This window comes from Lacerta agilis, chromosome 7 (assembly GCF_009819535.1).
Source record: "Lacerta agilis isolate rLacAgi1 chromosome 7, rLacAgi1.pri, whole genome shotgun sequence".
Classification (NCBI taxonomy): domain Eukaryota; kingdom Metazoa; phylum Chordata; class Lepidosauria; order Squamata; family Lacertidae; genus Lacerta; species Lacerta agilis.
The window spans coordinates 38,289,410-38,314,186 of record NC_046318.1 but is presented as its reverse complement, the minus strand read 5'-3'; the positions used below and the strand labels follow the sequence as shown (position 1 = coordinate 38,314,186).

The following is a 24,777-nucleotide window of genomic DNA, read 5'->3' as shown; positions in this document are numbered from 1 at the left end:
GTCCCTCCATGGTGTATATATTTGGGGCGTTCATTCATTCATTCATTCATTCACTTTGCTATTCTTTCTGCTGTGCTGTTCACTTGCACATGCTTGCTCTCTCTCTCTTTCACACACACACACACACACAGTCTATCTCAAATTTCCTATGTTGCAAATTTCAAATTTCCTATGTTGCATTCCTATGTTGCAAATTTCAAATTTCCTATGTTGCATCCCTTGAAGCAGCATTTCTTCTTTTGCTGGTGAGCTGCTCTGCTTCTCTGAACTTGGGAGTATGTGCTCTATAGTCCTTCTTTTTGTTGTAAGAGTTCTCCAGTCTGGCTCTTTGACGGTTGAACGGTTGATCCTAGAGCAAGGGTGGGGAACCGGAACCTGTGGCCTTATAGATGTTTTTGCACTGTGGCTCACATCATCCATTGGCCTAGGGCTGATGTGAGTTGGAGTCCAACAACCTCTGGGGGCCACTGGTTCCCCACATTGTCTTGGAGCAAAGGGAATGGAAACCATCAAGGGAGAGCATAACGCTGGCACCCACATACACATTCTTCATCTAGCCATTTTAGTGGGGTTGGACCCCTTTCAGAGGGTCGCAGTTTTAAATATTGTATACTTCTGTATACCTTGTGGTTGCCCCCAACATGCAAACACTTCTCTCTTGTTTGTGGGTGGCATTATGATAATTTATACTCAAATCATACAAAAATAACACAAGGTTTACAAAAGAGATTTTCACACGGTGATTTTGTATTTTATTTTAATCGTTTTTATTTGATTTTACAAATATAAATTTATAACAAAACCAAATACATATCCATATAAAGATATTTCCCTGAATCTCAAGACTTCCCCCATCCCCTCCATGGGTCCTATTCACACAGTGATTTTGTAGTTAAACTTGATTATTTTTTCTTTAAGCAAAGTATGATTTTGGCAGTTCAATTTGAGTAGCCTTGTTAAGATGAATAAATTCTCTGAGATAGTATTAGAGATGGATCATCTGCCATCCAATTAAGGTCACTGCTAGCAATCCATTGGATTATCAGATTAAGCATTTACTGATATTCTCAAATACAGCTAATTTAGACAATAAATGCTAAAATAGATGAATTACAGCAAAGTCTCAAGATAAAAATAATCAACAAAACATTAACCCTTTTCAGTTATATGAATGTATAGGGATTGTTTCCTCTTGAATGGGCAACATCCTCTTTCTAGCTGTTTTCTCATTCCCTAGCTCATAAACTGCCTCCCAAAAATTAAAAGCCTAATGCAGTGGTCCAAAAAGGACCTGGTTCATGCCTGATAATTCTATCAGAAGGTTAGAGTACCTGGCTCATTCCAAATGCCTCTCTGTCCGTCAGCAGTATTAGTTTGGATGCATTTTCCTCCAAAAAGAGGAATGTCATGCCGAAACGCCTTATTATTTGTGTTATCTATTGAAACCTTAGCTGAAGCAATGGGAGTTAATAAAGAAATAGTGATAAAGGTGGTGCAGGAAGAGTTTAAAATTAACCTGTACAGCTTTTAAAAATGGTTTTATTTATGCATGATCCAGTAAGCTTTTCTCAGACTTGAAATTATTATTTTTTAGCAAAATGTTCATTTATAAAAAATCAAGTTTATAAAATTGGGATAGATGGTATGCAATGTGAATAAGACTTTAAAGTTAAGTAAACAATGTTTAACCCCTTGGAGCAATTCCTTAGTTTAAGGAATTCAAGGATTCAAGTCACACATACTCATGAGCATTTACCGTAATCAGTCAATTATATTAAAAAGTAAGGAGTTAAAGACAAATATGATGTGTTGGAGGAGACTAAAAATTTATTGAATGTGAAACATACTGTTTTTAAAAGCATAGTATTGCAAAAACTATCGTTTTAATTTTTGAATATACCATTCTATGTACCGAATGTGGGCGTGCCATAGATTTGTATAATGGCATTATGATACTGGCCAGTTTCACTTTCAGTTCCTTTCCTAATGCCTAGCGTGGAGTTTGCCTTTTTCATGGCTGCTGCACACTGAGTCAGCATCTTCATCAACCTGTCTACTATGACCCCAAGGTCTCATTCCTAGTCATTCACATTTAGTTGAGACCCCATGAGCATATATGTGAAATTAATATTTTTCGCCCCAGCATGCCTCACTTTACACTTGTATACATTGGATTGCATTTGCCATTTTACCACCCATTCACTAAGTTTGGAGAAGTCCTTTTAGAAATTTTTGCAATCTCTTTTTATTTTAATGTCCCTGAACAATTTAGTATCAAGTGTTTGGACAATATATTTGCTTATGCCTAGCTATGAATCCTAGAACTTTGCTTATTAACAGTTGAAACATATATCCAGTATTTAGAGCTCATGCTGAACCCATACTGTTTGTATCAATAAATGTTTTGGGATTTCCTGAGCCAAGATTCTGAGTCTTTTGGCCAAAGGTAGGAGCCAGGACATATATAGTTTTGCCCTAAAATAAAGCTCATTTGGATGAAGATTTTAAATGAAATCAAAGTTTTAATGCTCAATAAGGTACCAGCAAACCCATTTGTAATTTTGTTTGGCTGTATAAAAGACTGGTTTCTTCCGGAAGATAAGGAAATGACAGCCCATCTGTTAACAGCTGCACATAAGACAATTTGCTCTGATTGGGGGGAAGTCCCAAACCCTTACACTGGATGAGTGAATCATGAGGATACAGTATAGGAATTGGTAAATATAGTTAATTAATAGGATGAGGGAGGGTAGACAATCAAATAATCTATTTAATTAAAAATGGGATCATGTTTGTAATGTGTACAGTATAATAAGACACAGGAAAATTTAGAACCATTTTGTTTGGTTTAGCTATATTGTTTTTTGGGGGGAGGGTGCAATAAAATATATTTTTAAAAGAGAGTAGGAATGTGGTGAGCCAAAGCCTGTTTGGGGTGAAAGCCTGTCTTGCTCTTTTGTAATAATGTAGGGCACAGGAATGGCTTATGAAAGCCAGAAGCATTTTATCAAATAGAATCAAAGAGCTGAGCTTGGACAAACAAGACCTGCAGAAGCTTTTGCTGTTATTATGTAACTGAAAACAGTTTGCCAGGAGGGATACCTAATATTTCCTTAAAGACAGTAAGTTGCTCACCTGTACAGTAACCCTGTAAAATAAAAATACCAGGAAGCGTTACCTCACCATTTCACAATATTAAAATTTGAAAAGATTTCATGATGGAAAAAAGCAGGAATGCCTGTGTACTTTTCTTAGCCAATATTAGGGTTGTATATGTTAGGGAAGTATGAAAGCACAATAACTTGCCAAGCAAGAGACAATATATCATTGTGTCAGACTTAAGTGACAGTTTAGTTGTTTATGTAATAAAAGAGCTGTTGAGGATCCATGTGTTTTATTTCCTGAGCTACACCAGTTTTGCATGTGAAAAAGTATTTTAAAACACTGTAAGATAATTGTCAATATTTAAGTACTGTATTAGAGTAGCGAATCCGCTCTTTATTAGCATTTAGTGGAGTTGATTTACTGATAGGTCACCTCACATGCAGCAATCCCATTCTTTCTTTTGCTTGCTTGCTTGAGGTGGGAGTGGGTAGGAAGAGAATTACTGAAATGCATATAGTTCACCCATTTCCCCATAATGGTTGATGTGCTTAGGTCTCACATGCATGAACTAAGAGGGAGGAGGACTCTGTTATTATATGCAATGGGGATCATTTTGTGTGCAGTTGCTGTTCCCACAACGGACTGGCACCAGGCCTTTTATATGATTTCTGTGATAATTTACCTGTTAGACTGAGAAACGTTAGTATTATTAAAAAGTAGTATTCAGCAATTAAGATTGCCGGAAAAAATATCAACAACCTCAAATATGCTGATGATACAACCTTGATGGCAGAAAGTGAGGAGGAATTGAAGAACCTTTTAATGAGGGTGAAAGAGAGCGCAAAATATGGTCTGAAGCTCAACATCAAAAAAACTAAGATCATGGCCACTGATCCCATTACCTCCTGGCAAATAGAAGGGGAAGAAATGGAGGCAGTGAGATATTTCTCTTTCTTGGGTCCCATGATCACTGCAGATTGTGACAGCAGTCACGAAATTAGAAGATGCCTGCTTCTTGGGAGAAAAGCAATGACACACCTAGACAGCATCTTAAAAAGCAAAGACATCACCTTGCCGACAAAGGTCCGTATAGTTAAAGCTATGGTTTTCCCAGTAGTAATGTACGGAAGTGAGAGCTGGACCATCAAGAAGGCTGATCGCCGAAGAATTGATGCTTTTGAATTATGGTGCTGGAGGAGACTCTTGAGAGTCCCATGGACTGCAAGAAGATTAAACTTATCCATTCTCAAGGAAATCGGCCCTGAGTGCTCACTAGAAGCACAGATCCTGAAGTTGAGGCTCCAGTACTTTGGCCACCTCATGAGAAGAGAAGACTCCCTGGAAAAGACCCTGATGTTGGGAAAGATGGAGGGCACAAGGAGAAGGGGACGACAGAGGATGAGATGGTTGGACAGTGTTCTCGAAGCTACTAACATGAGTTTGGCCAAACTGCAGGAGGCAGTGAAGTATAGGCGTGCCTGGCGTGCTCTGGTCCATGGGGTCACGAAGAGTCGGACACGACTGAACAACAACAACAACAACAACAATTCAGCAACTCCTGATATCCAGACCTTTCACATTAAACATTTCCCCAATTATTTTGTATTTCACAGACCCCTCCCCTAGTTAGACTCTTTCTGTCAAAGTGGTTTGTTTGTGCTAAAAGGAAATCTGACCTATACAATATAACATTAATTTTAAAAATCCATACTATATACTATACAGGTCACTCGCAACCTGTGTGAGGGTTACGTTCCAGGGATGATGCATATATGCAAAAATGTGTATAGTCAAACAAGACCCTTCAAACTGACCCTACACAGCCTTCCTCATCTTCTGGGGCTGGCATCATAATGGGAGACACACACACACACACACACACACACACCCGCCAAGCCTTGCTTACTGGGCTCTAGGATGCTCCCATGAGATATTGCAGGGCACTCAAGAGCTTCCCTAGAGCCGGGTAAGCAAATCTGAGCTCAAAAAGAACTTTTAAGCTCTACACCTTCCATGAATTTTGTGCAATTTCAACTGGCCAATCGCCAACCATGTAAAGTTGAAATTATTATTTATTGAATTTATGTACCGCCCTCTACCTGGAGGTCTCAGGGCAGTTCACAGAATAAAATAAATATATAAAACCACAAAATACATACCGGTAATCAAAATAAAAACAACCACCCAATAACTTCCCCACCCCCAGGAAAAAAAACATTTTAAAAGGGCATAGAATGTCAATCAAATCAACCAAATGCCTGGTTAAAGAGCAACATTTTTGCATGGTGCCTAAAAGGTATATAATGAAGGTGCCAGGCGAACTTCCCTGGGGAGAGCAGTCCACAGATGTGGAGCCACTGCGTAGAAGGCCCATTCTCATGTTGCCACCTCCGTTCTCAAGTTAAGTGTGAGTAAGTTAAATGTGTGTAAGTAGTGTGCTGGCTCTATAATAAATATATAAAATGTTTAAAATAGTATGATTGTGAAGTTTTTCATATTCACAATTAGAGTTAGAAAAGTTGTTGAATTTTGGGGGGCAAAATCGGGAGTGCCATTTTTGAGCTATTTTTATGGAAAATTGGCAGAAATGTTGTTGCTGACATGGGCTGCCATACTTCCAGATTTTCACAGACATTTTACTGATTTCCGCCAGGACACTGTTAGAGTCAGCAATATTCCGGATATGTCCGAAAATCTGGACATGTGGCAGCCAATTAAATCAGTTTTTTGTATGCACTACATACAATAAAAATGAAAAGTAAGGAAGATGAAATTGCAAGCCCTTTTAGGCTCTGCAATTTCATCAATATGTATGTTAAATATTTTGGTGGAAGTTAATGTGCAACTTACTTGCATCACAGACCACATTTGTTCAGTGGTGGTGTATTTGCACTTCTGACAAATTAAACAGTTGTCACATAACTTCCCCATAGTGGAGCAATGCTCTCCAGACTATTCTAGCAGATAAAGTATGCTATTTTGTGATACTGCAAAGCTATTATTTTTCTTATGTGAATTATTTAACATAATGGGCTCTTTAGAAGATCTCTAAATAGACTTGGAAGACTATTAAAAAGCAGCACCACAATTTCATATAAATTCCTGTAGCAGCTTTAGATTTGAAAATGGTCTGTTTCACACTTCTTAAATTATATTTCTGTGTTTCTAGACTGTTTCCCACTTTTCAACTCCACCTCCAAGGCTGAAAATCAGTTGGAGAAATACTACTTGCTGAGTGGAGTGGTGCAGTTTGATATAAATAACATAATTCATTATATAGTTTTAAGTATGCTAGATTTTAATATAAAATGTAATTATTTTGGACTTTTAAAATCCTAAGCCAGGAAAATCAACTGCAGATATTCCATCTGAATTTAGGACTAACGGAATTCTCTCTTAACACTTCTAACACGCTAGCTCAGAAGTAAGACTCATATATGGAAAGAGTGTGATGCTCAAAGGGGTTCATGCTGAAAATTAATCATTTAAACAGCAGAACATTATCAGCAGCAGTAAATGTTAAAATCCTTAAATCAATGCTAGCGGTAACATAAACTCACATATCAACATATAAAATGCCTGGGCAAAGTAAATACCTCACTTCTGCATTCGTAACCCTAATGTCATGCACACTATGGCAACTCTGTTGTTATATAATAATACGAATTTCCTGTATTTATAGCTTATAAAATGACACACACACACACACAATTATTTAAATTGATTGAGAAGAAAGATGTCCCAGATGATTTTTCAGAATTTCAATTCAAGTTTTTGCGTGTGTGTGAGTTGCAAGCTTACCTTTTGAGGAGGGTGTTCTATAACATGCAGATTCAGTCTTGGTTTCACCCTCAATAAGTTCAATTTATGTCTCCAATCAAGGTCTTAAAACTTGATGCTGCAAATGAAACTGACATGGCCTTCTCTCCATTTTGCCCTGAGACTATCAGTTGCATCTGGCCTGCCAGTGTCTGTTGTACAGATTGAGCAGAAGTCATGTGTAGCATGGTGCAAGGGAGAATTGTGCTACTAGTCATCTATCAGTGCTTCTGTACAGTCAATATTATACAGGACACATCCAAGACACTTGCACAGCCAAATTCCATACAGAGCTGTACATTACACTAGCCCCTGAAATAATTGCATTTTCCCAGCAACAAAATGATTGCAATCCTGTCCTGTTACGCAAAGCAGTCCTTCATTACGGCAAGATGAGGGACTCGAACAGGATGTTTACTGTCCCCAACACATGTCACACAGCGTGCACTGGCTAGAATTTGCTGAGGAAGTGTGAAATAGGATGGTAGAGTATGTGTGAGCGGAACTTGAACTGCAGCTTCGGTTTCACTGAGAGTATGATTCCATTGTGTTGCAATTTAGAACAATTTGCTAAAGATCTTGGGAATACAAATGACTTTTACACAGAAGTTATCTATGCGAACTTATACCGTTCAGCATTCATACCAAGACTCCCCACCCCCAGAAGTTAACAGAGCCCTGTTTCCCCACCCCAGATGCACAGTAGGCGGTATGAGAGGGCACTGTTGTAAATGAGAGGTCCATGCATAGCTCCCATGTCCCCCAACTAGTCCTCCCTCTGTTTGCCACACAGGTTCCTCATAATCTGAAGTATGAGTAACTTGAATGGCATGTACATGGAAGGCTGGGCAAAAATATGTGAGACAAGCATGGATCTCCCACTCCATAATGATGCCCCCTCAGACTGCTTGCTCGTGTAACTGGGGGTGAGTGGGAAAGCTTTGAGATCTACTGTATTCCGCTGTGCACAGCTGTTACACCTGAACTCAGTTGGATGGAGCCCCAAGTGATTTCATTTTGCAGAAGCCTGTATAACCTTTAAATTACAGAAATAATAAGAATAGTATTAGTTCTATTTTTGGGTACACTCTGAATAATTTACAGCAGCTATGAATCAAGCGATTTCAGAGGAGAGAAAATTTGGCTTAAATGTACATTGGCAATAGCTTTAAACAGTTCCTACACCAATTAGCAAGAAATGTTTATCACCGCCTGATATTACAAAATGATGTTTCCCTCCCTGCCTGTTGTGTGTGTGTGTGTGTGTGTGTGTGTGTGTGCGCGCGTGTTGTTTTTTGTGGGTTTTGGGCCTGGAAATTGTGTGGTAACGGCAGTAGGAATCCTGAGTGTTCCATGTGAATAGTTTTGCTGTAGATATACATTTTAACCTTGAAACCGTGGGAGTCTACTAAACTCTCTGTGTAAAAGACAGTTTTCCAGATATAAATCTTAATAGTGTTTATATAAGGACAGGGGTTAATGATTTGGCTCAGAAGCCAAAAATATCAGTTGAGCTAAAATATGGTTTATACACTAAATTTAGCTGTAAAATGAACTCTCCCCAAATCCACACCCCTATCAATGACTGCTTCTGTATTTAAATGCCAACTTAAGTCAAATATGACAAATAGTTTTGAACATTATTACGTTAAAAGAGAATGTTTCCAGAACCTCCCTGGAGGCTAGTAGACATGGTCTTTTTGCCAGTCAGTGAGTTCATTGCTAAATAGAAAACAGAATTTGGAATAATGACTGCTGATGTCACCAAGGGCACTGATGTTTGAGGTTCCCGAAAACGGGGAAGCATTGCTATTTCCAATTGCAGTTCATAAAAAGGATGATGTATTTGAGGGGGGGGGTTAACCAGATGCAAGGTTGTGGGTTCCCAAGGCTGGCTGATAGCTTCCACCCCTTTCCAGCTTTCTGACAATAATGTTACAGATCTGCGGTAACAGAATTTGGGGGTGCAAGGGCACCTATAGCTGTTAGAATTAGTGAATGATAGAAATTAATAAAAGGGTGGAATTTAGCTGATTTTTTGAGTACTAAAGGGAAGATGCCAGACCAGTGGAAAAATACAGACTAAGCTCCCTTTCCAGGCCAGGGCCTCACCTGGGATAAAAGTCATTAAGCATGGCAAAAGGTGTTGATAGCCTATCACAGGGAAATCCTCTGGGCCTGTGCCAACGGAGGTGGCTAGGGTTATGCTGAGCAATGACGTAATCACAGGAAAACAGCCATCTTTTAAAACTGGGCTTGGAATAGCGGGCAGAACGGGTGAGCAGGCAGGGGTTGCTTGGCAAGGGGTTTTCTGGAAAGGAGAAGCAGGAAGTCGAGAGAACTTTATACTTGCAGCTGAAGGGCAGATGCCATGAGGGCTGGCTGAAGACAAGCTGGAGCAGAGGCACAGAGATGGCACTTGGAAAGCCTCTGAATGCAGTGCTGAGCTGCTGTGAAGGACGAGCCTTCTTGAGATGAGAATGCTGTCAACTCCACACACTCTCCATCTGTGCCCAGGTTGTAAAAATATGTTAATAAAGCCCATTTTAAAAGACAGGACAGCCTCCAGTGCGTCTTGATTCCCAATGGAACACGACCCTGAGTGAGCGCCTACAACCTGCCAGAATTTTGCTCTCATTTCCTCTCTCATTGAAAGAGGAATCATTTTGTCTGATCTTTAGATCGTGATCTCTGAAGAGCCTTTAGAGGAATTTTATCTCCTGAGATGTACAGGGGTAAAGCACTCTTTAACTGCTCTTTAATCTCCAATCCTAAATACAAATAGTTTGTTACATGTTAGTGAAGCATTTAAATATGTGTTTGTCACAAATTAATACCTACTAATAGAAACCTAGCTTGACTATATTAGAATCATAGTTTGTCTCTCTCTTTGTGTTACTGAAATATTGTTAATGAACACATTTGTAATTTCTTTCAGTGAAGACATTCTACAGTGTTGCTGCAGCAAGTCTGTAGAATTGCTGGAGAATATGTTTTTTGATGTAGACTCAAAGTAAAATATTTTTGTTTAAATAAATCTCATGCTCCCATATCTCACTAAATCTAGTCAGCTGATACAAACTAGCAACCATTTTATAATCAAGGCCGTCTAGCTTCAGGATTTATTTTATGTGTGACAATGCAAATAAATACTAAGTGAATATTTCAATATTTGAAACTTTCATAGTAGAACAAAAAAATACTTTCCAGACAAATTCTTAAAACTCTAATTTCACATTTGAGATACTGAAACTTGTGTCCCTTATATGTAACATGAGTTACCCATTTTAACAGTTACATAAATAGGTTACAACAAATAAACTGAATTTTATTTTAAATGGTTGTTAGAATTTGGATCCATTTAAAGGTGTTTGTTACCTTACAAGCATGAAAACCAGAGGTGTAAACTATTTAGAATGCAGTTTTGTTGTTTGCCCAAATGTAATGTGAGCTGGCACATTTTGTTTAATTATTGCTGCCCTCTGCAGGTTGCTTTGATGCTTGGAAAAGCAGAGGTGAACTTTAAATGCAGTTTTCTAGTGACCAAATGTTTTGTCCATGTGACCAAATTATTTGTTATAATCCAGAATCAAAGGGAAAGGGATTGGGAGGTGGGGAGGGAAGGAAGGAAGGAAGGAAGGAAGGAAGGAAGGAAGGAAGGAAGGAAAATCCAACCTCAGCCACATCTTATTAGCTACAAAGTTCTTATAACAACCAGTTGGAATAGAAACAGTTCAAAGAAAGGAGGAGCCAAAAGTTGCTGATTTTTCAGCAGAGCGTACCGGCAGTCCCAACTCTTCCTTTGATGCAGCCTGATAGAAAGGCTATATAATATGGCGTCTCTGTAGAGTTCAGATAGGGATTGGTCATCTTTTCAGTGGTACAGTTATTTTAGACTCTGAATTTAATGGTTTTGCAAGAGGGGCCTTCATTAGATGGTAACGTGTATTACTTCACTTACTTCAAAATGTGGTAAGCCACGTAATGTTCATTTTGCTGAGTGGAGCACTGGACATCTGTTCCAAACATGGTACGTTTCAAAAGACTGCCTGAAACTGTCCTTTACACCAGGCAAATTAGGCCCAGCAGGCTAAAGATTCCCCAAGATTGTCTTGGTAGCATTTTGAAAGGTACCATGTTTCTAACAACCAGTCATTCACAAGGAACCTACTGTTTCTACTGGGATTGTATTAATATTTCTTTGAATAGTAAAAATGATGTTGAAATTAGGATTAGGATTTTATTTATTTATTTGTACCCTGCCCATCTGACTGGATTGCCCCAGCCACTCTGGGTGGCTTCCCGCATATATAAAAACCTAGTAAAACATTAAACCTTAAATGCTTCCCTATACAGGGCTGCCTTCAGATGTTTCCTAAATGTTATATAATTACTCAGTTCCTTAACATCTGATGGGAGGGCATTCCACAGGGTGGGTGCTACTACCGAGAAGGCCCTCTGCCTGGTTCCCTGTAACTTCGCTTTTCGCAGTGAGGGAACCGCCAGAAGGCCCTCGGAGCTGGACCTCAGTGTCCATGCTGAGCGATGGGGGTGGAGACAGGGCCAAGGTCGCTTAGGGCTTAAAAAAAAATCATTTTTATGCATTTCTTTAAAAAAAAAAAAGCATGCCTTACTTTTCTCTATCCATTCTGGATCGCGCTATGTAACACAGGCATGCGTAACGCAAACGCCCCCCCCCCCACAAAAGAAAAAACCCTGAAGTAGTGCGAATTGCGCAGAAGCGTTCTGCGCATCCGGGGGTCGCGCATGCTCTGGAAAAGCTTCTGGGTTGCGGGCATTCTTAACTCGACCGTCCTTAACCCGGGGTTTCACTGTATTAAGCACATGCTCCAGAATTTTCAATATCAGCAGTTTAGAAGGGGTTCCTCACAAATAAATATCCATTTTCTTTTTATGTGTGAAACCTTAGCTCCAAACGTTTTCAGAACAGAAAAAAAGTGCAGGTTGAAATCTGTACTTTTGTGTTTTCTGCCTACATAAGATAAATTTTAAGATTGCTTGTCAAAGAAAGTGTCAGATGTGTTTCCAAGGCAACTTACTAAAGATACTTAGAAATCTAAAGATAGATATAATAATGTCAGTAGCTAAATAATATTGTTCATCTTGGCCTTCTTCTCTTTAACAAATGTGAAATATTTAAGATAGATTCAGAAACCTTCTGTGTTGTACCTATTGCTGTTTTGGGCAGTTTATTGCAGAGTTAGTTCATGGTAGAGCAAAGTGATAAAGGAAAACACAGTGAGATGTACAGGGAAAGAAAGTTCCCTGTTGGCAGGCAGGATTGACTTGTTTGTTGTTCCCATTTTCTCAGCCATATAACTTGATTCAAAATTCTCTCCCAGGTTTTATGTTCTGGACAAACAGCTCACTTTGCTGCAAGGAATGTTTGTGGCCATTTGTGGCCAAAGGTTGAGATGGATTACTTCTTTAAGTAGCAAACCCTTTAAAGGCATGATCCTAAGCACATTTACTTGGAAGTAAATTCCCCTGAACCCAGTGCAACTGATTTCTAAGAAAACGTGCTACTTCATTGAACTGTAGCATTCTCATGAAAGCTGTATGAAGTCAGTTAGGCCTTTTTATGTGGCAGCCATAGGCAACACTGTTTACTGCGGTTTCATACCTAGACAAATAAATGTTTGAGTGTAATTTTTTTTACATATGCAAACATAGATACCCTGTATATATTAAGAGGAGAGTTGCATATGGTTGTTGTATTATCATTAGAAGTTTATCAGACATATGATGCAACTAGAACTTTTGAGCAGCATATAAAGGTAGTGTGTGTTTAAAAACAAGTACCTTAGAACAACCTGTTATGCACAGAGTTTAATTACTTATGTGTGAGAAGGAAGGTTGTCAGGGTCCCAGTGAGGCTGCAATCCCTCTCCACCAAAAACCTCACCCCTCTGCACTGCTACTATGCCTTGGGGGGGGGGGGGCGACGACATTCATCATGCTGAGGAGGGATTGGCATAGAAGTAAAGTATAAAGTACCTTGTCATTTCCTTTTTTTTTTTTATAAGAATTTATTGACATTTTTCTTATTACAACAAAAACCCACACCCACACCAACATTAATAAAAATACAAATCACTTACTCACTAAAACAAACACAAACATTGCCAAGTTTTCTCCTTCTTCCTTAAGCTTCTTCTCAGAAAAAAAAATTTTTTTTCTATTTCCATATCTTGACACGACTTCCCCTGCCTTTTCACCATTGGTTTTACACCTAATCTATTTTTCTTAACCCCTTCTTTTAAAAATTAAACATACTTTTATATATAAAATACAAAAATCATCTTACTTAACATGATCTACTATTCATCTTGAACTAGTCTTCTTAGTAATACCCCCATATGATCATATCTCATCCTAAATCCTCATCTATTATTCTTATCTTATTCTTAAACATTACTTATTCTTCTGTCCTGCAATCTGTTGCTAATCACATAAAACTTCAGATATCTCATTTAGAAAACAAAAAATCTAATCAAGCTGTCGATCTTCACATTCCAATTTCAGATTACCATATCCAACCGTTTTCAATTTAATTTATTACTTCACCCCACACCCCTTCTGTCCATTGTTTTTCTCCTAGTAGTGCCAGAGCCAAATTTCCAATTGTCTATTCTTCCCAAAAAGTCACAGAGGCAGGCACAGTTCAGAGCGCTCCTTGCAACGAGCTCCAGAGTATCCATCTCACGATCTCCCGGCTGTTCCATTCCTCCAGACCATTCTTCTTGAAAATAGCTCAATTCTTTGTCCCATGCCCTCGAGCTCCCACCTCGGGGGCTGGATATAACAGAACTTATTACCGTCTTGGGGCTGCCACCCCCAAAGACGGAGTCTTTTTTCTTTTGGAGCAGCCCTGTCTTTTCTTTCCATCTTCCTACCCACCCTCTCAGCTCGCAGCAGACGCGTTCTTCCAAAGTATCAAAATATTCAGAAGCCTCCTCTGCGGGAAATTCATTTCTTATCAGGCCCCCACACAAGGCTTTTACTTTCCAGTAGAGAATCTCCAACCTCAGTTCCAGGAGTCTTTGTTCGTCCGTCAAAGTGGAATTCAAAACAAGCCTCCAAACAAAGCCCAACACGGTAGAAGGAGGGGTAGGAGTGAGTGTCATATTGCAATTCCTGTCTTTATGTCCGGTTAGAACTTTTCGTCGCCATTTTCCATGAAATCAGTATGCAAAGACCGAGACTTTCAAACCGAGATATCTTTCACACCTTTACTCCCCGAAGGGAAATTGTAACAGTCTCACTCTCCACAATTCCGATACTTTATATCCATTTAGTAGCAACAGTCATTCAAGCTGGTTAGCTTCTTCCGACCAAAGGGAAAAGGACAGGCTGCCTTTCTTCTTCCCCCGGATCGTTCCATACAGTAAAATATTTAGTCCAATCTCGTACTTACGACCTCCGGGTTCTTCAGGACCTAACATCACAGGTAGAACTTCAACGCTCATCTCGGGATTTGTCGCCGCATTTACATCCCGGTTGGGGCATGTCCCCTATGGCCCGGCTCCGTAGTCCCTTCACCCCCACCCCCCCTTTACAGGGGGAGCGGGGGAAGGGTTCGGAGCACAACGGGCACCGCCGGGGAGCCCAGGGCGCGGGACGCTCTTCCCGCGCCCCAACCGGAGCCCCGCTTTGCGGTTGCGGGGCTCCTAACCCCCGGGATGGATCAGGCGCTTCGCAGCCGAAGCAGCCCCGACCACCCGCTATGGCGTCGCCAGCCGGAACTTCATTTCCAACCTTGAACAAATCTTCACTTTGCCTTGTAACTTTCACTAGACTTTGCCAAAATAGATATGCTGTGGAGGATCTGTGATCAGATCTCCAAATGTCATGTATTTTCACTTAGAGCTGCTGCTATTATCCCTGCCAATTTGAATCCGGGTCGTTGTTCTGAGGGAGGAGTTAACTCTTTTCTCTCAGTACAATGTGAGAACCTCTTCTGTTCCCACTCTAGCAGCAGTTTTGAAAGGTGATTGGAGTCAGGGAAAGAGCTGCGCTTAAACCAGTATCACAGCCCAGATAAAAATCTTAAGGTGCTTGTAGTTGCATTGAGCAAAAGAAAATGTGTTGGAAGCTCCAATCACAGAGTAGTGTGACCCTTCCACAACTGTATCCTACAATATGGCATTAGGAAAGAGGGCTATGTCTGTTTTAGTGGCATCATAAGCCTTAGAAATAGGTGCCCAAGAACACTGTCATATCCAGCCAGCACTCCAAATTACAATAGCTCTACTATTGTGGGAAAGAGAGAGGTTTTAGGTTTATCCTCTAAACCAGGAGGGTGTGTGTGTGTCTAATCTGTTGCCCTCCAGATTTTGTTGGACTCCACATCTCATCATTCCTGATTCTTCATCACGCTAGCTGGGGCTGTTGTTACCTGCAGGCCGCAGTTTAGCCACTGCTGTTGCAAAACTAAAGCGGTTTATTGAGGAGAGACATATAAGCCTGCAAATGAACAACAGCTTCTCATTTCCTGTAAACTGGAAATAACCCAGCACTTCTCTCTGCTTGATGTCTGCTCTTCTTTAAAACTTTAACTCCACACTTTTATTTCCTGGTAGTCAGCCTGTTGCCATAGCAACAGGCGTTGGAAATTCAGGTAATATGAGTCAGGGCTAATCCTCCTAATACGTACATCTTTCCTAGGAGCCTTGTCTTGGTTCTTCCCTGTCTTATGTTTGTAGCTGTGCCTGTATCCCTTGTGAAAATAAACCTTTTGGTGGATTCATAGGTTCCTAAAACTAAAAGTAAAGCAGGGCAAGTTATCTTGTTGATAGGTTAAGGGAAAAAATATTTTAAAACTCAAGTAAAAACATTAAATTAACAAACTACCAGAATTGAGCAAAAAAATCCAAGCAATGGTCCACATACAACAATAGATAACCTCCTTCGTTAATCAGAGTAGCCCCATTGAAATCAGTAGACTTCAGTCTTTCCATTTTAATGGGGTCTACTCAATTTCTTAGTTGGTCAGTAAGATGGGTAATCTAACAATAAATATGCATTATGATTTCTTAAAAGGTTGTCTTTTAGAAAGTGAAGGTGCTGTACTAGTTCTGCAGAGATACACTAAACAATGCACATCCACAGGGTTGTTATAGTGGTTGCCTAAATGTTTGTTGCATTAGCTTTTTAAAGTTCCAAATATCACCTTTTACATGTTTCTTGACAGGTAATTAATCCAACATTTGGATTGTATAGGCTTTTATTCGGGGCCCTTGTACTGTAAAAAGTATTGGATAAATGGTGTTCTGGCTGCAACTTTAACCATGTTTCTTAGATTACCCACCATATGTATCATAATAATAGTGGGGATGAGGCAGCTGTTATTGGGGGTTTTAGATATATTAGGTTTTCCATGGTTAACAGCTATATTTTCTTTCAGCTTTCTAGAAAGAATAGACAGTGTCAGTCTGATTGATTACACACCCACAGATCAGGTGAGTAAAGTGGAAAACAACTGGCTGTGAACTGTAAGCCATCTTTATTTTTTTTAAAAAAGTTGCATCCAGTGGTGTCCATCTGCTGAGAGAATAAAACTCAGTGGAACAATGTCTGGTATTTCCCTTGTATGCTCTATGCCACTGAAACCTGCTCTGGGTTCCTGAGGGACCCTCCAGAACAGGCATCAAAAAATTGCCTCCGACCCTTTTTTACTGGTAGATTTGTTTCATGAGTGCACAGACACCACTGGATGCAACCCATAGTATTTAATTTTAAATATACTAATTTCAAACCGTTTGGTGGGGGAGAATGTCTCAAATGAAGGATGAGTTAATTTTGTCGTGTTTGCTTCCTTAAAATTCAGAGATCACAATCACAAAGAGTGCAGATCATTTGTTGAAGTGTTCTAGTCCTTCGTCCACAACTGGTGAATTTAGTTTTTGTGAACAACAGGGGCGTTAACCTTTTCCCTTCCATGCCATGTGGCAGACTGCTTTTGAAACTGGGGGGGGGGCACATTAAAAACAATTGGTTGTATTGCGGGGTGGAGGCAGCCATTTAAATAACAAAAGTAAAATAGTTCCACCTTGCTCGATTCTAAGCAGGTCTTCAGATCCTGGACCGTATCAAAAAGTAAATATCACCCGACTCCTTGTTTGCATTTCCTGATGCCTAAGAAGCAAAACGCATCAGCCCTTTTTTCACTGCTGATTGTGAGGCATGTGCCACCATGGTGTCTGGCATAGACACAAAGACATACCTTTTCAGAGGGAATTTAGCCAGATATGGTAAGAACTGTGCAGTTTGAGAAGTTAGCGAGAAGAGAGAGCCAGCTGACGAAACAGTTGTGTCAATTCACATTGTGCAACAGTTGCACCGAAATGTTGATATATCAGTTAAAATTGTATAGTCCAGGGTAGACAATGTGATGCCTCCCAGATGTTGTGGGCAACAACTCCCACCAGACCCAGCAGAATGTCCCAAGAGTCAGGGGGTGATGAGGATTGTCATTCAAAACATCTGGAAGAACCACGTTGGCTACTCCTGTACTCCTAGTATAAACAAGTGCATTTTTAAACAAAAAAACTATATACTTCTGATTCTGTTTTTTCTTTCCAGGATCTCTTGAGGTGCAGGGTTTTGACATCTGGGATTTTTGAGACAAGATTCCAAGTAGATAAAGTAAACTTTCAGTGAGTACACTAGTACTGTAGTAATCTGTAACTTTTGTCATTATGGTAAAGTAGAGGCAACCAAATTGACTTAAAAAAAAACACCATTTTTTTTTCAAATAACCTTGTGGGCTGCAACAAGATTGCACAAGAGAAGAGCAAAGCTTGAAACGTATACAACAGCTCCATTTGTTGCACAAGCCATTGCTGATTATTTACTTCTTTTGGTAAATTATAGTCCTTGAACTTTCAAATTTCAGATGATGTATTTCCAAGGCTTTATATAATGATAATGAAAGAGTGGAAGTGTTATTTCATGAGACCTAATTCAAATAGAACATTAAAATCCCTGTGTTTTGAATTTTTATATTTGATACCTACGAAAGCAATGATAGCTACTACAAAGAGAAGTTTAATTAACATCTAGGCTATGTTTGCTGTTGATACTTTTTTCTAGACTGACTGCAGCAATGAAGCATTCCCAATGAACCATTTTAATACTTTTACCCATTTGAAATTTTTGGTATATTCTGGAATGTTCTTAGGCCTTAAAGATATGCTGCATCTCAAAATGATTACATTCTAAACAGTGCTTATAAAACAATAGTAAAGCTGAATAACTTTCTCAGCCTTGTGAAAGTATTGTAGGAATGTCAGGTTAATTCCTTCTGTCCTATGAACCACTAGAGCAGATAGAGCAGGCACAGGCAAACTCTGCCCTCCAAATGTTTTGGGACTGCAATTCCCATAATATCTGACCACTGGTACTGTTAACTAGGGATCATGGGAGTTGTAGTCCCAAAACATCTGGAGGGCTGAGTTTGCCTATGTCTGAGATAGAGGATCCCTGCCCTTTTTCTCAGTAGACTTGTTTGGCCCATTTTCTTGTTTGGGTCTTGCCTTTGAGACATGTTTGTAAATTTGCACTCTCAGCCAGACTCACCCCCCCCCCTTTCACAACTGATCTGTGTTTCCCCAACTATCTGTTAGTATATAACAGGAAAGCTCTGGGGGAATGTCCCTTTTTTCATGCAGTAAATACTGCAATTTCATTTGGAAGTTTGACAACATAGCATGCAAAGTGTAACTTTCCTTGTGCATGCCAAAACGTAACACCCTCTGGCTTTTCAACAGCATGTTTGATGTAGGTGGTCAGAGAGATGAAAGAAGAAAATGGATCCAGTGTTTTAACGGTAAGCAATATATTCACATTACATGTTCTAGGAATGTTTCCAGCCCCCTTATTTTATGTTGTAAGTGTACATAATTTAGATTGATCTGAGTTTCTAAACTTTCAGAAATCTTTACCATTTTGTCTGTATAACATAAATTGCATTTATATAAATTCCACATAAAACTTGTTTATTTACTGTGGCAATGGATGCAACACTTTAAAAATCTTATTCTTTGGGTGGTCTGTTCTCCTCTAGATGTCACAGCTATTATCTTTGTCGTGGCCTGTAGCAGCTACAACATGGTCATAAGGGAAGACAACAACACAAACAGATTACGGGAGTCCCTGGACCTCTTCAAAAGTATCTGGAACAACAGGTAAAATTCCCATACAACAGAGCAACTATATTGGGAGGGGGGAATAGTATGTAACATTTCTAGCTGCCCATCCTCTGCTGCCACTAGGCAAGCACTGGCACACCGGGCTGGGATGGGATACGCAGAGAGTGAAGATCACTTTCTGTGCTCCCCATCCCCCCACCACCACTTGGTGAGCACTGGTGCGGCAGGTGGGGGCAGGACACATCACATGATGCCAGGCCCCCTCAATGTGGGGCAAGTCAGCACCCCTGCTTCCAAGCTTCCTTGCCTTGCTTCTGTGTTGCCAGAAGCAACTGGCTGGCTGCTGTTGGAAATTAGGACACTGAATGATGTTTGTATGAGATTATTCTAACATGTGGGTCTTTGCAGGTGGTTACGGACAATTTCTATCATTTTGTTTTTGAATAAACAAGATATGCTGGCTGAAAAAGTCTTGGCAGGGAAGTCTAAAATTGAAGATTATTTTCCTGAATTCACACGTTACACTGTACCTGAAGATGGTGAGTTTCTTACCTGCATTGTGATTAAGTAGCTAGGGTAATCTTTGGTTTCCTTTAATGTCATGCATAAATTCCTTAAATAAAGTTATGTCTCACATATATATCAAAGCAAATATATCAACGCAGAAGTTAAGATATATTTTGTTCCAAGTAACACTAATAAACCTTTAGAAAACTAATAGGCTGGTTAGTTCAGATGGAAATGTGGCCTTGCTTGGCAGTTGCCTAAGAGAGGAAAACCAGCAGGGAAGGAGGAAAGAGTGGTGAAAACTTCCAGCAATTGGGCTGAGCTGCAAACTATCCTCAGGACTGGTGGGATCTCAGTAGCACCCACTACTTCTGCCACAGCAGGTCTGAGCAGATCTGACAAGATACGCCAGTCCCCTCTGCAGCTCTGACAGTCACCATGGCCATGACAGAAGCAATTAACAGCTGCTGCCTCAGACAACCTTTTTGGCAAACCCCTTCCTCTTCCCAAACTTGGAGAGCTCAGAAAGGTAGTTCTTTCCTGACTTTGCTTGCAGTTTCGAGGGCCATAGTTCTGTAGTGCAAAAGGTTCCAGATTCAATCACTAATATCTCAAGGCAGGACTAGAAAAACTCCTCTTTCTGAAGCTTTGCATAACTGCTGCCTGTAAACGAAGACAATACTGACATGGACAAATAGTAGCTTCCCATGTCCCCACATTTCAGAATGCCTCTACAGGTCAATGAAGGTCAGTACAGTATCAGAAACAAGACCCAGCACCTCCCTCAGAGGTGGGGTGGGGCCACTGGCAGGCACAAATTTTGGCTGACTCCCAAGGTCAGATTTGTAGATCCCAGCCCTTGTGGAGCCTTGCTAACAATCCTCTACTCTCCCACAATATATTAAGCACTGTTCGCCTCAGTAAGTTTTTTATCTCATTTTCTACCTAATTTTTGTTCACGTTTATCTTTCTCAGTCCCTTACCCGCTTTTCACTCTTTCATTAGCCTCCTTGCTTCTGGACTTCCTGCCCTTTAGGTTTCTTACTTTCCAGATTCTTTTCCCAAATTCCACCAGACAAAGTAACAAATACTCAAGAGAAGCAAGACTGAAAACTGCTTAGCTCCTTGAACTACTGAGCATTCCACGTGACTAGGCCAGATGAGAATCATTTATGAAGGTTTCATTGCCACAACCAAAATGTGGATAAACTGGAAGCAAATCCTCCATCTTGTTTAAATGTTAATGTGTTCTGTGCAATGTTCCTATCTCAGACAACTGTTGCTTTGTTGAGCAATTCCTTTCTTCCAACTCCTCACCATATTGCGTCGTGTTAGGTGCACTGGTCCATTAGGGCACTTCCCCATCCAACCTACCTTGATGCCAAGCCCTCCTACACTGTTCACAACCACCCTAAAGGCTGTCTGCTTCCTCCTCCTCCTCCAGACTCAGTTTTGCCCATATAGAACTCAGCAGGGAGGCAGATACAAATGTCTCTACCTGCCCTTGGCTCTGGCTCCACCTACTGTTGGCCTCCCTGCGTTATGCCCTACTGGCCCAATGAGCACCAGTCACCACTGGTTAGACGGTAATCAAGAGAGCATTTGCCCACATGGGAATATTTTATCTGATGTATATTACAATGATGACAGTATAAAGTTGTAGATAATGATGTACCTGAATGTTACTATTGTAAGGAATGTTACTGTTCAGCGACTTCCGGGGATTAAGTGTGTGAAATGAGGTTAGTTTTATTGTAAGTTAATAAATGTTCTTACATTTGACAGCATTAGCCATAAAATTGTACTGATATATAAAAGGCAGTAAATTGTCCATGTTTATCTAACCTGCCTTAACCATACTTTCCTTTTTTTATATCTGCATGTCATTACTACTTATTATTTCATGTTCCTAACAGCAACACCAGATGCAGGAGAAGACCCCAAAGTTACAAGAGCAAAGTTTTTTATCCGGGATGAATTTTTAGTAAGTGACACTTTAAAAAGCATTGACTGGCCGTGTTAATTTACTGTTGATAAACTCATTTGACCAGAAAGGAGTTTTAGTATAATCTTTGAACGTTATAGAAAATGTGTAACATCTTGAAATCCAGCTGTTATTTAATCATTAATCAACGTTCCCGTTTTATAAATCAAGAAAACATGCCTGGTCACCTGTCTAGCTACATAGAATTATTTTGTCTTCTATCTGGTATTCCTTTTAGAAGGGCTTGCCCATTTGTGTGAACCAGATAACTAAGATTAATGCATGTAACCCTCTGGTTTTAGATTGGACACACACGCACACTTTGCCATCTCCAGGTCTGCCTTCCACTTCTCAAAGCAGCACTTTGTTGTGTTGATAGCTGTCCAATGGCAGGTACAGTTTGTGCGTTTCGGATCTTGAGTCTATATTGGTTTTCTTCCCCATGCAGAGAATAAGCACGGCGACTGGAGATGGAAAGCATTACTGCTACCCCCACTTTACATGCGCAGTTGACACAGAAAACATCCGCAGAGTGTTCAACGACTGTAGAGACATCATTCAGAGAATGCACCTTCGGCAGTATGAACTATTGTAATTGAGAACACCATGGAGCCTGTGGTTTTAAACATCATCTTTTTTTCTGACTTCCTCATGTGAAGTAGAGGGAGATGCTATATAGATACACGTCTGCCTCCTCAGTTTGTTTACTTTGATTAGCCTTTCAACCCAGTTCATGCTTTATGGGACGATGTGTGTGCTTTATTTTTATATGCCACTTCTGTGTCATTCCACTAAGGCCTTTGGCTACCTCTGTTTCCTTAGGTTTAGTTGCATTTTTGTTTTGTTTTTAATTGGACATAGCCTGCTAGTTCCGCCCCCGCCCCCCCCGCAGGTTTGTTCAAGCTGGTATCTGCTAGTTGGGCAACACCATGTTATACTTGCAGGATGCATGGGTTTCCTTTCTACTGTGACGCTGAGGAGTACTTGATAGATTGGGTGGGGGGAGAATAATGCACTTTGTTTTAGGGTTGTGAAATACTGTTGAGGATATATACATGCGTGATGTAGCAGCACCACAATATAAGTCACAGTTTTTAACATAACTGAGTTTCAGGTCATCTGACAAAGGTGACCTTCTTCTAAGCCATTATTGGCACAGGAAATAGACTAGATAGTGAGGCACAGGGAAGATGAGCAATTTTTCTGGAGGTTTGGAGCTAAGAGTCTCTACGCACCTCAGGCATTTGAATTCAGAGCTACTTTTTCAGACTATTTGCATCTAGGCAGAAAATTCACCCTCACTTTTGTTTCTTCTGTCCACAAATGATCCAACTACTTTAGATCATTTTTGGACAACAGTCTTCTCCCTATATATATAATATATATATATATATATATATATATTATTTTTGTTTTACTGCTGGTTTATTATATTGTACAGACTGTAAAGTGTAATATTATTTTGTACAATTTTATTGAAGATAAATACTTGTAGAAGATCTTTGTGCCTTGATTATGGCTGTACCTGTAAAACGAGCTAAGATGTAAGTATGTTTTTGATTGCGCTGTACAGCTTGATGTCAACTTTACCTGCAGCAGTGACTGGAGGTAAAAAACTTCTCTGTAGGGTTTAGGGTTTTTCTGGTTTATATAAAAAGAAATGCTCTTTAGTATAAAAAATTATAAATTATGCAAATTTTAGTCATATACCTTTGAAAGTAAGTTATTACTGCCACCAGATGTTGCAGCAAATATGCCTTTCTCAGTCTTAGCTTTAAAACACTGAAATTGATTCAAGTGTCCAAATTGCAACCTGGTGTTTTCATGGAAACCAAGGGTTTTGTTTTACCTTTAAAAGAAAACCTATGTTCAGTAATTCTTTGGTCATTCATAGCCAATTTCACAATCGCACAGATTGTGAATGTGTAGAAGCACCATTAGATAAAGGCTCTTCAATCTCTGTTGCAACAGCCGTTTTCATTGTGGAAATTGGAAGAAAGAAGAAAAGGTTTAACCCTTGTGTCTGGCCTAAGAGAATTACAAGATGACAATTTTATTTCTCTTAATAAAGAGACCTTAGAAAATGGTTTTATTTTAAATATTGTAGAATCACAATGTGTGGATATTTCTCAAACTTGAATAATTTATGCAAATGACATTCACAAAATAAGTTGTGGTACAGTATAATATAAAAGCAAGAATTGCAGTAGCAATAAGGCATGTCCTTCTCAGTACTATAACACTGCTTTTATATTTTATACATAGGTGTTATGTCAGAGTACATAGTTTCCTGTGTCCAAGGTAACCTGTACAAATGTTTAAAATTTGTAATTGCAATAACAAAATTTAGAAGTGTTAGCCTACATACCTTCATAGATTATGTATCACTTGGATTATCTTCATCCTTTGCTTTAAATTTAAAGGCAAATTACTCTTTGAAATATTTTCAGCCACCCAATGTGAATCAATTCTTAAAGGAGGATAGCATGTTTGTTGTTTATGTAAGCCCAGGCGTTTTTTCCTGACAACTGGGCAGACATGTTGTGGTTGTAACTCTGCAGAGGGATCACATTAGTAATCTTTCTAGGTACTGTATTTTCTAAGACCCTTTTCAACACTTTAGTTCCACTCTGAAACTGCTAGTTGGATATATTTTAATGATTTTTCAGTAATGCTAACCATGCATGTTTCCAAAACGTTAGAAAGACACAAGTGTTTAGGATCAAAGTGCAAGATTCTGTCAACACCATTTCCCATAAAATGCATCACTAATACCAAGCATAAGGCCCTTCACTCATATTGCATTTGCCCATCATGGTAAACCATAGTTAATAGCTTACTTGTAACATAAAGATGGCTCCTGCCACAAAGTGAGCAAGAGAAACAAACCACAGTCCTGGCTTAGTGTAACATGTGGACTTGAGGAATGTGGGTTGTTTCACTATGAACAGACCACAGTTGGTAAGCCAAGAAATAAACCTTGACATCCCTCTGTGGTTTGTTTGGGAGTAAAATAAACCGCAATCCTAAAGTTTACACAAGGGATTGTGGTTTGTTGCTCCCATTCATGCTAGAGGAGAAATTTCTGCATTTACTGTAAATCATTCGCTATGGTTTATTGCAATGATGCACTAGGCCTATATATATATATATATATATATATATATATATATATAGGGGTGGGAAGAG

The 24,777-nt window shown here is 39.6% G+C and overlaps 1 protein-coding gene across 2 annotated transcripts in view; it reads left to right on the top strand.

The window, feature by feature from the left end:
* The window catches only part of GNAL (G protein subunit alpha L), a 121,218-nt gene extending 96,487 nt beyond the window's left edge, over nucleotides 1-24,731 (top strand). For both annotated transcript variants that reach the window (XM_033154875.1, XM_033154876.1), the window contains exons 6-12: nucleotides 16,352-16,406; nucleotides 17,530-17,603; nucleotides 18,717-18,775; nucleotides 19,013-19,133; nucleotides 19,506-19,636; nucleotides 21,521-21,588; nucleotides 22,037-24,731. In XM_033154875.1, coding sequence (XP_033010766.1) covers nucleotides 16,352-16,406; nucleotides 17,530-17,603; nucleotides 18,717-18,775; nucleotides 19,013-19,133; nucleotides 19,506-19,636; nucleotides 21,521-21,588; nucleotides 22,037-22,183 — 655 coding nt within the window. In that variant the 3' untranslated portion in view covers nucleotides 22,184-24,731. The remainder of the gene's footprint in view (nucleotides 1-16,351; nucleotides 16,407-17,529; nucleotides 17,604-18,716; nucleotides 18,776-19,012; nucleotides 19,134-19,505; nucleotides 19,637-21,520; nucleotides 21,589-22,036) is intronic.
* Nucleotides 24,732-24,777: the final 46 nt, after the last annotated feature.